A 15,803-nucleotide genomic window follows, 5' to 3' on the forward strand; every position below is an offset into this window, starting at 1 on the left:
CGTGTGGGTGTTTGTGGGTGCACATGTGTGTGATTGCCATATTGTTTTGTGTGTGTGTTTGAGTATATGTGTGTGTGTGTGTGTGTGTGTGTGTGTGTGTGTGTCCTGTGTGTGCTGTGTGTTTGGGGGGGGGGGGTCAAGAAAGAAGAAGGGACAAGAAAGAAAAGGGAGATGAATGACTGGATCGTTACCTGCAGCTGTTTGGCCCCCCTGCAGCACTGACATGATTGAAGGCCTCGGAGCAGTGAACCTTTCAGGCCCCGCTGGATGACAGAATGACCAGATCTCTCCCCATCCCTCTCTACCGATTTCTCCCCATCTCTCGCTCCCTCCCTCTTTCTTTCTTTCTTTCTTTGAGCCTTCCATTTTTTTTCTCCGCTTCCAATCCGCTCTCTCTCTCTTTCTCTCTCAACCCCCCCTTTATCTGATGGTAGTCAGACCTGCCAAATGCGCCATTCCTCTAAGCAAACTCGCATCTGTTCCTCACTGATGACTAAGGCAGGATTCGGATCGTGATTCTGCAGGGCTGATAAAGGCCGATAAAAATCATGTCATCCACCTCACAAAGTCGACGCCAGCTATCATAGCTGCCGATCCCTCCCTCCCCCCCCCTCACCCCCCCCACCACATCCCTTCGATAGGCTGTTGTAACCTTGTCGTGTTGTTTCCGATGGCAATAACGAAGGCTCCCGTCGATCGTGCCACCAGCTAATCTTCCCTAATTGTGCCTGCAGATGTGATCGATCGTCGCCAGCGGTCGATAAATATGTGTAATGGCGGCGAGATGCGAGCGTTGAGTCATCATCCTCGGGACAGCTGTTATGTCTCGCTCCGCTGATGACTCCAACTCATGTCAGGGGAATTACGTAAAGCTAATTACCTGAGTTTACTCCTCCGGCCTGTTGAGAAGCTACAGATTCACACACACACACACACACACACACACACACACACACACACACACACACACACACACACACACACTCACTCATGAAGGGCAGGTGGGTCACATAGATACTGTACAGCTGCGATCGATTGTGATTCCATCCAGACGTGACATTGTGTTGTGACCTGGAGTGAACTAGTCCTTGACCTCTCCACTCGATGGCTCCAGCTGCCTTTCTCTTGTTGTAGGCCAGCGCGTTTCGTTTTCGGTGAGTATTTGTGTGTGATGTGCTTCAGCTGGTAAGGCCTGGTATTCCCCCTTTTTTGTGCTCTGGAGCAGGTTCCCCCCTCCTGTTCAGTGTGAATAGAGCACACTTGAGTTTTGAGGTGAGTGCTTGGGAAGAGCCTCCAGCCAGATGGAGTGGAACAGGGACTGTGTCCATCTGATGGTGGCCACTGCGGTGGTCACTAAAAGGGTCGTTCGTTCTCCAGACATCTCCTGCTTGATGAATAAATAATGCATTTTTTTTCTTGTTTTTTTTTTTTTTTATCTCTGCTGGTTGTTGGATGGACAGAAACAAATCCGTTCAAATCATTAAATGATGTCCGTGTTCAGCTGCCAATACTTGCTGCTGCTGCTGTTGATTTGATTGTGAAAGAGTGCCAAAGAAACGACACTGTAATGCAGTTGTCAATACTGAATGGAGGATAATTTTTTTACATTTTAATTAACATTGAGGTACTCAAAGCACCCAGTGAGTTGAGTTTTAGTATGATGATGTGGAACTAGATGCACAGTGCTGAGAACTTGGGGAACTTACAAACACAGTCATTTGGATATGCATTATTGATGTTGTCACATCTAATCGCCAACGTGGAGATTGATTCTGATACTCCCACCTCTCCGCGTACCATATGCCACCGTTTACTTTACCGCGCTCAGGAAAATACGCCATTTTACATTATTGCCTCATTTTTCTTTACACACCACAAAGAAAACAGCCTTCGGGGCCCTCCGTGTATTAGATCCTCTGAAGTGCCGAGATCACTCATCTTTTTACTCGTTCTCCTCCATTCCGGGCTCTCCCCTCATTTCTAAATAGGTTCTGTGCACAAATCTCCCCCCATTATATTATCTGGGATTTCCCCCCCAACTCCCCCCCACCCCCTCTAGCCTCAGGAGCCTTAGGCTTTCAGAGGTTGCCAGCTTTGTTGCTCTGCTTGTGATCATGACTCTGTTATCTTTTGTTAAAGCGGCAGCGCAGTTTGATCCGAATACCGTCAACGCTGTTTAAGGTCGCCGCGGCTTCCCGTTCACGTGTTAAGTGGCCTGTGATTGCCAAGTGAGCTGTAAACACATACTGTTCAAATTGTATATCTCAATAAGTTGGAACAGCGGGGTTCTGGCTTCTGTCAGATCAGTAATAGAAAAGATACTTGCATAGTTAATGACACAGTCGCACTTACACGCCGTCGTGATACATGCAGATGAGTTTAGACGGAATTTAATAGAGTGAGGAAACTTTTTTTTCTAATCCCCAAATGAATTGGAATGAAGTGGAATCAAAGCTAGTTGGATGTGTTCGCCATGCAGAGTGGTAGCAATGGCCTGTGTGTGTGTGTGTGTGTGTGTGTGTGTGTGTGTGTGTGTGTGTGTGTGTGTGTGTGTGCGTGTGTGCGTGCGTGTGCTTGTGTGTGTGTGTTTGGGTGTGTGTGTGCGTGTAAACGTGTGTTTGGGTGTGTGTGTGTGTGTGTGTGTGTGTGTGTGTGTGTGTTTGTGTGTGTGTGTGTGTGTGTGTGTGTGTGTGTGTGTGTGTGTGTGTGTGTGTGTGTGTGTGTGTGTGTGTGTGTGTGTGTGTGTGTGTTTGGGTGTGTGTGTGTGTGTGTGTGTGTGTGGGCGTAAATGAGTGTGGGTGATCTAATGCAGCGGAGCTCAGCTGCTTGCTCTGGCGCTGTGACCCCCAATCTCTCGCCCCGGCGATCCCCGCTGCAGCGTAGACCCCTGGGGCCACAGGCTGCTGTGCCTGACACCAACACATTGGCTCCACACACACACACACACACACACACACACACACACACACACACACACACACACACACACACACACACACACACACACACACACACACACACACACACTCACAGATGCACACACTCCACTTCACCCTATCTCTCACACTCGCTGCACTCCAGGCCCATTCATCTCATGCGAGCTCTTCATCAGGAACTCTAGAGGGGACACATTAATATGACGGAGACAAGTAGAGAACAAAAACAGAAAAACAGCGCACAAAAACGTCATGGAGTATTAGAATCTGTTAACCTCAGGGCCGAATATGCACATGCAGGTACTTATTCAAGTGTTCTATGTGCATATGCGTGTGTGTGTGTGTGTGTATGTGTGTGTGTTAATGCAGACACACACAATCACGGAAGGTGTCTATATTTATGTGAAAGAGAACATGTTTTTCATTAGCAGTTCCTACATTTACATAAGCCACTTGTATACTGTATGTGTATTTGAGAAGATCTCAGGCTTAAAGTTAATGTACAGATCGTGTGAGTCTGTGAGTGTGTACAGAATGCATGTGTGCGTGTGTTTTTTGTGGGCGTCTCCTGATCTCATTTACCTCTCGTTGTAGGGATACCCCGAAGTCGACCGACAGCGGGTCCAAGACGGCTCGCTCCAAAGCCTCGTCACGCTTCCCTCGACTGGGACGCAACTCGAACCGAGAGTCCCGCAACCCGGAGCCCCAGAGCGGTGACCTCTAAACCCCTCTGCCACGGGAGGTCAACTCTGGGTCTGACTGCCTCTCCACCTGAACTCTCACCTTTGACCTCCTGGCTCACTGTTACAGCTACTGTAGCAGAACTTAGAGGACTTGTGTCAAAAGGAACTTAACATGGAACTTTCTCTGATGGTTATGAACTGGCAGTGTTTGCCTCCTTTTCTATCTTGGATGTATACAAACCCACTCACACACACACACACACACACACACACACACACACACACACTCATAACACAGACACACACATTTAAAGGCGTATTGTACATTCTATCACAAGTGGATACTAGCTGGGTCTAGAACTGCCATCAAAAATGGAGGTTTTACTTCTTTTTTAAGTTTTGTGGTGGAAACTTATCAGTTATGGTGCCTAGTAATTTTTTACAGCCAATGTTTAGCGCTCTTCGTTGAGAAGGGGGAAGGGGCAGAGCATTATCCATTTTACTGTACCAGACTAACCTTATCTTATCTCGATCATGACCACGGCTTACGCCCCATTCCCCATTCTCAACGACCAAGGCCGAGGACATTCATCTTTTTAAAAACATGTTATCCAACCACACGGCATGTTCAGCATAGTAAACCAAGAATCATTACTCTGTCGTGTCTAGAGACCGTGTCCGCGGTGAGATGATAACCACGTACTGCACATACTGCCTGCGCTCTATCTATACAGATAAATATGATTGTTTAAATATATGTAAACGGAAAAAAAACAATATATTGGACAGACAGGACCTAGTTCATTGTATGTGAATGTCAGCCATTGGAAAACACTTGAACATGCTGGAAAAAAGTGCAGTTTGTGTGCATTGCCATTGAGTTGTCAAATGAAAAAAAAAGACATTTTTGAGGCAAATGATTCGTAACTAGAAGAAGATGGATATGGAGACTGGAGGTCCTCGGAGCCAATCGCTGTGTGAATTGAGAGTGCTGTTATCAGATCATGCTTCTATTCGCATTGTAAAAGAAGGCAAAAGAAAAGGGGCAGAATGGACTGCGGTTCACTTCTTCTAATGTGAAATGCATTTGGACTACCAGAAGCCGCTGGAGGCTGAGTGGGACCGAGGCTGGGCTTGGCGGGGAGCTCTGTGGGGGCTCTCATGCGCCGTTATTGAATATTTCAATCGATAGAGGAAGCTGCTTGAAACATCACTCCACTGGCCTGGCTCCACATCTCAGCCTCGGTTTCAAGCACAACATCCGCATCTGAAGGGAACTCGACCAAAGCCCATTTCCTACAGTACCACCTCTCGTGCTCGCTCGCTCTCTCTCTCTTTATGACAAGTGGCACCACTTTACTGTTGCTCTCTACATAATCTTGTTATGAGAAATAAAGGGACAGACATATGCCATGCTTTAGAGATCATCAGCCAGTCTCTTTCAGGCTTGTTCCATGGGTTTTGGAGATGGGGGGGGGGGTCTAATTGACTGTCTCTCATTACTCAGCCTCTCTCTCTCTCTTTTTCTATCTCTTTTTCTATCTCTGCCTTTGTCTCTCTCTCGCTGTATCTCTTTTTCTATCTCTCTCTCTCTCTGTCTCTCTCACCCTCATATTCGCTCCTAAATCAGTGTCACCACTCATATTCTACCACTATAAATGCCAGACAGGGGAGAGAGCCAGAGACGCTTACTGTACCTTGTGTCTGGTCTCAGGCACTGTAGTAGTCCAGTGCTAATGGCTCAACTAGAACTCTACTCACACCCATAATCTGCCCTATTGTGTTGGCGCCGGTGCTCAGGTAAGATGGGAGAGAACGCAAGGACGCCATTTTGGGACTCTTCAGACTGAGACTGAGGCTGTGAGCGAGCACTCCCCAGGTAGTCAGCCCGCGCAATCACAGGTGACAGCTGTCCTTGCCTTGGCATGACGGCCTGCCTTAATAAAAGAGATGAATAAAGATGGGCAATTGAAAACCTCCAGTGTTGAGTTCAGTACATTTGTGATGCATTCTCCGACAGCCATGACCTTGAACTGCACTGGAAAGGGGGAGGATTTTATTACAGTAAATATGCAGCAATTTTCGACTCTGCATAATGAAGAAGCAACAGAGACTTGTTACTGTACAATAGCCTGTAGCCTACCTACTGTATAACGCCTCTGCTCAAGGTGAGGGGAGTCGTTTCAAGAGGTTTGTTGTGTCATGTGAGTCAAATTGTCCATCGGAATATGCGGGCCCAACATTGTACACTCCTAATTTGTATACAGATCTTTTAAATAAGAGAACAAAAACACTGCAATGGAGAGTAGTACCTTATTAATCTTTCAGATAACATGATATCTTTTAATATTTAATGTTTTAGCTTGCATTTGGCCTAATTTACATGTTGTCTTTAAATTGGATTGGACACATTTTTCACCTTTGATTAACTATTTTGGTATTTCAGCAGGACTCTTTGTTTACCTCTCACCTCCCCAGCCAAATGCCTAAACATGTAGGCTAATGGTCTGGTTCTAAAAATAATCCTCCCTGTGTGGTTGACAAGTCACATTGTTAATCCATGTAGCCGCTGGCACATTACCGTTTCTAATCGTGAGAGCTCCATCAAAACATTGCTTATTCGCTAGCTGGCAAACGGCCAAAGCAAGCCGGGGTGGAATGACTTCACCGGGCCCCTCCAGGTCTACACACACCGGAAAATGGCAAGCTTCCGCGCAGAGTAGGATGAACGATCTCGTCGGTGTGTCGCTGGAGGTTTGGTCACAGTTGAGCGAGCCCGGGACAAACACGCGCTCAGCACTTTCTCTCACATCAGTCTGGCAAGTACGTCTGCTAGGTTTATTGAGACAATTTGTCAAGCCATATTTAACATGTCGTTGAATTTCCCGTTTACCTGTCACTGAGACGTCAGAAAGTTGTCTCGTTATTAACTAATAGCTTAGCTTCTGGGTCTCAAAACACTCGCCATGGATGTCCACAGACACCAGATTCCTGTTCATTATCGCCATGTATTTGTTCCGTCTTGTAAAGCCACACGTAGGATGATGACCTTGGTAAAGGGAAGGATGTAGGCCTAGTCTACCACGCAGTATCAAAATGCCTTATAGGCTATTATATAAAGACTAGCAACAGGTTGATTATACATTTCTAGTTCTTACATGTCAAGCTTTAAATTAAAAGTAGCCTTGTGACAATTATGTTTGCAAGTGAACACTGTGCTTAAACCAGTGAGGGTTTATAGACCCTTTTTTTTAGCAAATAGCAGTGATTTAGCTTTTATTTCAGTCTATTCTGTCCCTGTGCTGTGTAACAATTCAGTGAATATATTCAGGCTATATTAAATTAGCTATTGCTCACAGACATACTGTAGGCTGGCTGTTAACGGTGAAAAGGGATTGCCAACATATAGTCTAGGGTTACAAATAGCCATTCAGTTCTATAAAACTGTTCTACAGACATGCTCCTCCTTGCCACAGGTGTATACAGTAGACATATTGTACAGTAGCTACCACATCTGATACGTAGGAAGATGATAATGAAAGGCCATATGCTGACATTCCAAAACGTAATGCTGAATATGTTATGGGAAAAAAAAATACCAAAAGAGGTTCTCTAACTAAAGTTGGAACACCGAATGAAAACCTAATGCAATTCCAAACCGCATGAGAGGGTACATCCGACAGGTTTGTAAATACAACTTGTGGTTTGCCTAAACAGCTGAGGAAACCTTGGCAGATTTTGGATGGTAATTTGTGGTTCCTGGGGGATCATCTGTTCCTCTTGGCTTTGTGTGTGTCAGAGATGAGGAGCTAGGAGGAGAGGAGCTACATCACCACCTGGAGCACAAGAAACAGTCTCTGTGTGTCACAGTCGTTTAATATCTCACCTGTTATCTAAACGAACATAAACCTTCCCAGCTGCTGATTATATCACAGCCTATCAACATCAGCTTAGCTAATTTTATCTGGGAAGTGTACCGAGAAACAGAACTGTCTGGTATAAGAGGGGAATGGGATTGACTCCAAATTGACCTGGAGGTAGAAAATATAAATTCTGTTCACTAATCTTTATGGTCACACAACCTCTTAGCCAAAAGGTATGAAGACATGCTAGATGCATAGGCGGTGGCTGCCACTGCTTCCCCCCATATTTGATGCCTCAGAGCCCTGGCTCATGTCGTTTGGCATCGGCCCTTTGGATCAGAGGGTCCGCTGCAACCGTGACCGTTTGGGGCCAGATTATTACCGGCATGGTCCTAATCACTCACAGCACACCGTGCCCCGCAAACACCTGTGCCACATTACTCAGTCTGGTCACAGCCTGGCACATGACATTAGTAACACCCGCCACCCACGGGCACGGTGGCACTGAGTGCAGAGCCTGCCACCTCGTTTATGGGGACGTCTGGTGATGTGCTCAGAGTCTGCTGGCATATGGGCTGCAGCATGTTGCAGTCGCAACCGCGGTGTTGCCAGAGTGAATCTGCACCCATGAAAATAATCAAGAGTTCAGCCCTTGTCAGGAACGCGCAGCTTTTGCTGTAGATTTAACAAAGCCACCACTGCCGCTGCGACCTGCAACATTGGGGTTTAGAGCCGTGCGTGAACAGGCAGAGTGTAATTGGACCTTTAATCACTTCAGACGGTATCTGATGGTGGGAGCTGATAGCTCAAGAGAGCGAAAAAGAAGAGAAGAGGAGAGAGAGAGAGAGGGAACGGTGGGGAAAAGGGAGGGGAAAGAAAAAAAAAACAGAAAAACAAAGCGGGAGCGGCGCAAGCTGCTTGGCCTAGTTACCAACTCGGAGTGGAGTAGAGTGGAGTTGAGGCTACCCTACAGCACTACAGTCTGGTTTAAAACGATTACCGCGCTCAAATCCTGCCAGACAGAAAGCGTCGACTTCTTGCTTTTGCTGCGGCGCCTGCCGTACAAAAGAATCCCTTCCTCGTGGCTACAGCCGCCACAGCCTGGTTTTCTCTGCTTGGTCATGGTGACACATGAAGCTTTGTGCCGTCTCTAGCGCGGGAGAATGAGCAGAGAAGCTGTTATGGCGGACCGGACTCTTATTGAGTCGGCCACCGTGCCGAGGGTCGGGCCATTCTTTTGTTCCGCTTCCACAGATGCTCTCCTGCCCAGGGATGATGACGACGGTGAAAGAGGAAGAGATGAGAATGACCCGCACGATGGGGACAAGATAGTTTGAAGTCAAAGTATTAGGTCGCAAAAAATGAGAAAAGAAAATATTATAGTAAGAAACTAATATTCCCTCATTTCCAATCATCTGAACCATCAGCCTGCAAGCTTCTTAACCGGGGCGCAGTTTCCAAATTACATAAATGATTTTGTCATATGTTGTTTCCAAACAACAGCTGGTTGATTGCAGCTTAAATGGCACCAGTAACAGACAGTTGCCTCCAACAGCAGGGCCTGATAGATAGAGGTGTTTTCTTCCTCTGTAAACATTATACAGCAGTGTGTACACGAATGATCCTTCCTTCTGACTGTCAGATGATCTTTGATTGCATTACTGAAACAACTACTTTCGGCATTGTATAAGGTGAGCATTAGAATCAAAGGACCTGCTTGTCTGTAGTTTTGTCTGGCAGTGCTTGTCTGAATTGCATTTTTTTCCCGTGTTATGACTTAGCTGCATTCCTGTTCAAGTTTTTGTCAGGGATGCGGTATCACCTAGCTTTAGCTGTTAGCTTTCACAGGCGTTTGGCTGAGGTGTTTTCCCTCCACACTTTCAGAGGTGTCTCCATCACACCTTTGCCTCAGTCCAATTAATGCCATCACTTTCTGCCATATCACTGCAGATGCCAGAGACTCTCTCTCTCTCTCTCTCTATCTCTCTCTCTCTCCATCATTACCCTGCACCATCACCCCAGGGTCTCTGTTGTTCCCAGGGTTTCCATCTATTATAACTCAGCAGCGCACAGCAGCCTTGCTCTCCGACAGTTAATTTGAAGTGCATTGGAATTCAGAATGGAGTGGCAGTTATCACTACTCTGTTACATCCTCGGAATGGATTTAATTGATGACAGTTTTTTTGTAGAAGTAGAAATGTAAGGGGGTCAACATTTCAAAAGATTACAGCAAAAGGAAGCAATGGTGCATGTTAAAAGAACTGTGATAACTGAATGAAAAAGCAGAACTGTGTATAATCACTGTGGAAGGCATCTTATCATTTTTCAGTTGTGAAATGTCAAAGTCTGAAATATCTTAAATCTTAATTATCAAGAAAGCCAAACGAGGGACAGTGTTTTTATGGACTCCAATTGCCATTCAAGCAACTGTTACAATCAGAAATAAGTAAGATCATGACATTCAACCATTAAGTTGCAATACACAAGATCAGATATTCAAGTTAGCTGTAGTTAGACATTTTGAAACAAAATGTCTCCACTCCTCTCCCCCAACTCCTGTCTCTAGTGCAACCTTCTGCAGATTATAACAGATGTTCCCACTTTTGACATCCATCGAGCACAATCATATGTACAAACAGATCTTTAATGATGTTCTTTTGATTGAATTTCATAAAGGAAACCCTACGACGTTCTATTCAGAACAACTCTTTGGCACTCAGCTATGGCACCGTTTCAGTTCTGAGACTCAAAGCCGACTCACTCGATAGGAGTCTCGCGTGTGAGAGTGAGACGAAACAGCCCTTTGTTTTCCCCAGAGCGCAGTGCTGTTCACTATGACAAGCCTACCCCTGGTGTGATGATCAGTGCATTTTAAAGTGTGCCTGCATTTTCCAGCACTTCAGACACCTTTTTTAAAATTTACTCATTAAAAAAAGAAAACCGACAAACAAGGCACAAGCTTCTACGATAGAATATTATAAGCAGCCAGCGCCTACTGTATGACTTACTCTACATAGCTACAGTATGTAGGAGCCCGGCGACAGTGACGTCGCACATGAATATAAATGGCCATGTAAATTGAGCTTCATACAGAGGTCAGTCTGTGCTTAGGGGCTTCTTTTTCACTTTACAGGCTTAGCCCCTACCTGCCACATTGTAGCGTCGCTAATGAGAGGATTTTCTGCCAAGCCCTGCTGCTAGACGTAGTAGAGTGACGGAGAGGAACCTCCCTCTATCTCCCGAGTGCTGCTCTCCGCGCGGCCGCGCTCCATCCCCTACTGAAGGACGGCTATTGTGTCCTTGTCAGCGGCTTGAGGGGCCCCTGCCTACCTGTGGGCGAGCAGCGGACGTCTGACATTGGCCTCCCGTGAAGGCCCCCCCGCCTTTGAATTACCCACTCGCTGATGAGGAGGGCGCCCCACAGGGGGTGTCGGAGGGACTCGAGACCAGCAGGTGTGCCCTCCTGTCTTCTCTTCTCATCTCTCTTCTCTTCTCGTCTCTCTTCTCCCTTTTCTCTTTTCTTCTCTCCATCCCTCTTGTGTTTCCCCCGCCTTCCTTCTTCTCACCTCTTAACTCCATCCTCGTTTTTCATTCCTTCCCTCTCGCAAACTTTTCCTGTGCCCTCCCTCCCTCCCTCCCCTCCTCTCCACTCTCTTGTCTTTTCGTTCCTCCCGTGGTTTCCGTCTCTTTGTCATCCACTCCTCTCCTTTCCTGTCATACACTCTCCTGTCCTCCTCCTCCTCCTCCTCCTCTCTCTCTCTCTCTCTTCTCTCACTGTCAGTAAAGGGAAAAAAACCCACGCTCCCCTGTCGAGCAGGGTGCTGTTGAAGAGGCGGCCTTTGCCAGCGGTGCCGAGGTGCACATCGGCACGCGAGGCTGAGCCGGAGCCGGAGCCAAGCGAGGGCTAATGGCGAGAGCCGAGGCGAGCCCAGCGGAGCCGAGGTAGAGTAGAGGAGAGGAGAGTAGAGTCGAGCCTTGGCAGCGTTGCGTCAGGCACCAGTCACTCATTGCCCCTCGGAGAGACGCGCAGCCTGGCACCGCGAGCTAGCTGCTGCTGCTGCCGCTGAAATGAGGCGGAGGACCTGGGGGACCCGTACACCAAACTGCCTCGCTGCTCACACACCCAGAGGCAGTCGCTCCTCTATCTAGTGCTGTGCATGAGGTCTAGTTCCGACGGTCCTCAAGGGCTACAGGTGTGGCATGTTGAACGTGCTTTTACCACCCTCCCCTCTCTGCCCCTCCACTCACACACTCACCTCTCCTCACACAGGTAGGTGTGATTCACCCACGGGTACTTGAGTCCTAAAGCGCCGCACGCCGGGAACAGCCCCTCCCCTTTCCGCCACTCCGCTCCTCTCTCCGCCCCCACCCTGCGCCCTGGGCACCCGCCGGCCCCCCCTCTGTGGTCCGCTCCCCGGCCCGCGGTGGTTGCATAAGCCGCCCGTGAGTCCCCGAGCTGTGTGGAGAGCCACGGAGAGGACAGGGGCTGCCGGCAGCTCGCGCTCTGTTGTCTGCTGGTAATCCTCTCCGCAGGGACACGTCCTCGTGGACCGGGCCCAGGCAGCTGTGCCGCGCCGGCTCCTTTGTGCTTCCCGCTTTTCCCAAATTTTTTTCCCATTTTTTTTTTTTCTCTCCCCGCGTGCTCGCCGATTTCGGGCTCAATGCTTTGAACACAGACGCATGGGCTTATTTCTTTACTTAAACAGTTGGATCCGTTTGGTGTGTAGGGGATTGGGACGGTTTGGACAGAGACTGATCATGATTTCTCAGTGTTTGAGTGTTGGCCTGATGTTTTTATAATCATCTCTCAATTGGAAAACATTTTGACAGAAACATCAGAAAAAGGTTATTCAAGGAGACTTGAGATAGATGAAAAGGGGAGATTTCCTTTCATTTAAGAAAACATCTCACAGGTTTACACTACAAAGAAGATAATTATCACATCTACTAGAACAAGTTACAGGATTCTGTTGGGGTCAGTAAATTTCCCCCACACACTCGGAAATGTATTTCGCAATTGCGACTCGTTGATGTGTAACTTCCATTTCTAAAGCCAAGACCATCTCATTAAGTCTCCCCTGAAGCGAATGACTTGGTCATTCTCAGGGTGTGTTTCCTTGTTGTATTACTAACATCCACTCTCTCCAGACATAAAGTCTAGACTCCTTTGTCTGAAGGGAGGTTTAAGGGACCTTAATAGGCAGCAGTGGAGCTCTCTGCCATTTCTTTGCAGCACTGAAGCCACATTGATGTGCTTCGAGTGGTGGTGGTGGGAGAGAGCTTATGGCTTGGGTCTTGATGAGAGGCATTCTGTGACCAAAAAAAAACTGCAGTGGTACTTCCTGTTGTTTGGGGATTCTGGGAGGTCGGGTTGGGGAAGGTGGGGGGAGGATTGTTGTGGCGTAATGGCTGTGTTGGCGTGGCATAATGGCTGTGTTGTGTGTGTGTGTGTGTGCGTTGTGTGTATGTGTGTGCGTGTGTGTGTGTGTTTAGAGAGGTTTTTTACCTCTCTGCAGGTCCCCCCTCTCCGCTGCGACAAGCACTGTATTCTTACCACAGCAAGTCACCATGGCAACATGGGAGTTGGCTTCAGAAAGATGTACTGTAACACTGGAACAGAGTCTGCCTCGCAAGAAAAAGAAGGAAAAAAAAATCTGTGTTTCATCAAAGCCAAAGCAGAAGTTGGAAATACTCGGAAAGAAGATTTGGGAAATGGAGTCGTGCACTGGACCTCTTCTTATTACGCATAGAGGGGGGGGCGGCGGGGGGGGGGGGGGGGGGGGGGGGGTGGGAGAAGAGCAGAAGCTGCTGCTGTGGGCCTTGGCAGCTGTGCACTGCGATCAGCTACAGAGTGCAGCCCAGTGGAACCCAGATGGGAGAGCATCTTATCGGTAGCGACGATATAGATTTCACGCCCTAATCGTTTTACTCTCAAGAGTAGCCCAGACATGCTCAATAAACCCCCACAGGTCATATGGAGACCCCCCCCCCCTTCCCTCAGGAACTGAAAATTGAGGTTCTGTTGAGCGAGCTGACCCCTGAGGGCAACGTCTGCGCCGACCGCCGTGTTCCAAATGCGTACCTCGGAGCCCAGCGTTAGCGTTAGCGGCAGCGGCGACGGCAGCAGCAGCAGCAGCCCAACGCCAGCGGCAGCAACCGAGCGGGGCTAATAGAGAGAGATGGATGGGAACGCTCGCCGCATCTGTGCCAAGGCCGCCATGAACGCATCCCTCGGGCCCCCCCCCCCCCCCCACACACACACACACACACCCCGTCCACTGCCTGTGCGTCCAGAAGAGTCGGTTCACAATGCATTTCCTGTCCCCAGTACGCTCCTGGGCCCAGCAGGGGAGAGGCCCTAGTGAGGAGAGAGGGGGAGAGAGAGGGAGAGAGAGAGAGAGAGAGAGAGGGATAGAGAGAGAGGGAGGGAGAGAGAGGGGGAGGACTGCAGAAGTGCTGGAGAGAGGTGCGCTACGCGATGTACTGTAAAGGAGCCGGCTGTAATATGTAGCCATCATCGACTCCACCGCTCGCCGTGCTCAGTATCTCCATTCTGCACCGCCACAGACGCTTGTCCCCAGGCGAAAAATACTCTCATCTCGCTCTCTTTCATTCGCTCTCATTTTCTCTCTCTCTCTGTCTCTCTCTGTGTCCCTTTTTCTGTTTCTCTCTCTCTCTTTTTTCATTCTCTCTCTCTCGCTCTCTCTCTCGGCTCACTGGAGTGTCCTTATCATGCTGTACCTTTCACTACATGCACGGTTACATCTGCAATCAATATGAAAATAGCATGGAGCCAGATTCCCCCCGCTGCAGAGTGGGTAGTGGGTAGACCCCGGGGAGTGTGGCGGGGAGAGGAGCGGATTAGTGCGGCCAGCTCCATGTGTGACAGGTGGAGCTCCACTCGCTCTCCCCTCGCTCGCTCGCTCGCTGCCACCGCTCCGCTTTCTCTCACTTTTCTCCCTCTCTCTCTCTCTCTCTGGCATGGATGGGCTGTGAATGTGCCCACTCTGTTAATGAAAACACACAGGGGAGAGAAAGTGGAGTATGTTTAGTCGTGTGTGTGTGTGTGTGTGTGTGTGTGTGATAGAGAGAGAGAGAGAGAGAGAGTGATTCCAATACCTCGCTGTGGACTTTTAAGTAAATTACCATTTAACATTAGAGTCGTCAATCAATGACTTCGATAAGAGCGAGCCCTCAAAACATCTGATTGCTTTGAAAGGTACAGCAACTCAATGTGTCGGGTTACAAAGAGCCTTCGGTGGTGGCATGTTTATGATCGCCGCTGGCATCTATCTTGGGTCATAGTCAGGTGCTTGGATATATTTATTATTGCCATTAAAAGCAAACAGCGCTTAAATCAGAGAGCCCGACATCCTGATGACAGAGAGATGTATGAGAGGGGGGGAGATTAAGGGCGTCTCCACACATGTGTGCATGTAAGCGGTGTCTCTTGCACGGGTTCTCGACATGGAGCCCCCAGCGTGCGAGCTCCCAGCCTGCACTTTTGCTCTGAGTGGAGTGGAGGTCACTTCGCCCCCTGCTAATTTGTTAGCTCGCTAAAGGGCCATGTGCTCCGAGGAGAGCGCTGTCGAGTGGCTGCCGGACGCGGATCTGTAGCTGGACGCACGCGTTGGTCAGCGGTGCGGTGGGCGGAGGTGGTGACAGAGCGGAGTGACGGCTTCCCACCAGAGAGCGAAAGGGGACGCGGCGGCGGCCATTTGAAAGGAGGCGATGACATGCGGCCGCACCTCCTGATTTGTCACATCGTGCATTCAGTGTGATCGGAGCAAGGGCGCCGTCAGACTCGGATCAGATCAGATATATATTAAAAAAAAACACCGCATGTCACTCTGGATATTCACACGGCCTGTTTAAATCTCTGTCTTGCCTACTGTATATGAATGTCACTTGATAGCTGGCTATCGCATGGGTGCCATTGTGCTGCCAGAAAAAAAAACAGAATCCAAGCAGAATCCAAAAAAGCCTGCAATGCTAAAGCTGAGTACATCTCCACCCTCTATCCCCACTCCACAACTGGAGCGCCAAACTGTTCAAATAATTAAATAAGACCTTTTTTTTATTATGTTGGGTGCATTTGTTGTCCTGGCAACCGAAAACCTCTCAAACAGTAACATGAAGCCTCATTTCTTTATTCCTTTGTGTGGTTGGTTTTTCTCTCTCTCTCTCTCTCTATCTCGCTCTCTCTGTTTCTCTCTTCAAATACATCTCTGAACTGCTGATTGCAGTCACACCATGCAGTTACTACAGAATGGAAGGGGCGAGTGAGAAGAATTTTGATCTGGAGCTCATCCTTGTGGGTA

The 15,803-nt window shown here is 48.4% G+C and overlaps 1 protein-coding gene across 1 annotated transcript in view; it reads left to right on the top strand.

Annotated features, from left to right (window-relative positions):
• The window catches only part of snx29 (sorting nexin 29), a 114,151-nt gene extending 109,107 nt beyond the window's left edge, over positions 1–5,044 (top strand). The window contains exon 21 of the mRNA XM_062525873.1: positions 3,531–5,044. Coding sequence (XP_062381857.1) covers positions 3,531–3,660 — 130 coding nt within the window. The 3' untranslated portion in view covers positions 3,661–5,044. The remainder of the gene's footprint in view (positions 1–3,530) is intronic.
• Positions 5,045–15,803: the final 10,759 nt, after the last annotated feature.

Source organism: Sardina pilchardus, chromosome 22 (genome assembly GCF_963854185.1).
Source record: "Sardina pilchardus chromosome 22, fSarPil1.1, whole genome shotgun sequence".
NCBI classification, from domain to species: domain Eukaryota; kingdom Metazoa; phylum Chordata; class Actinopteri; order Clupeiformes; family Clupeidae; genus Sardina; species Sardina pilchardus.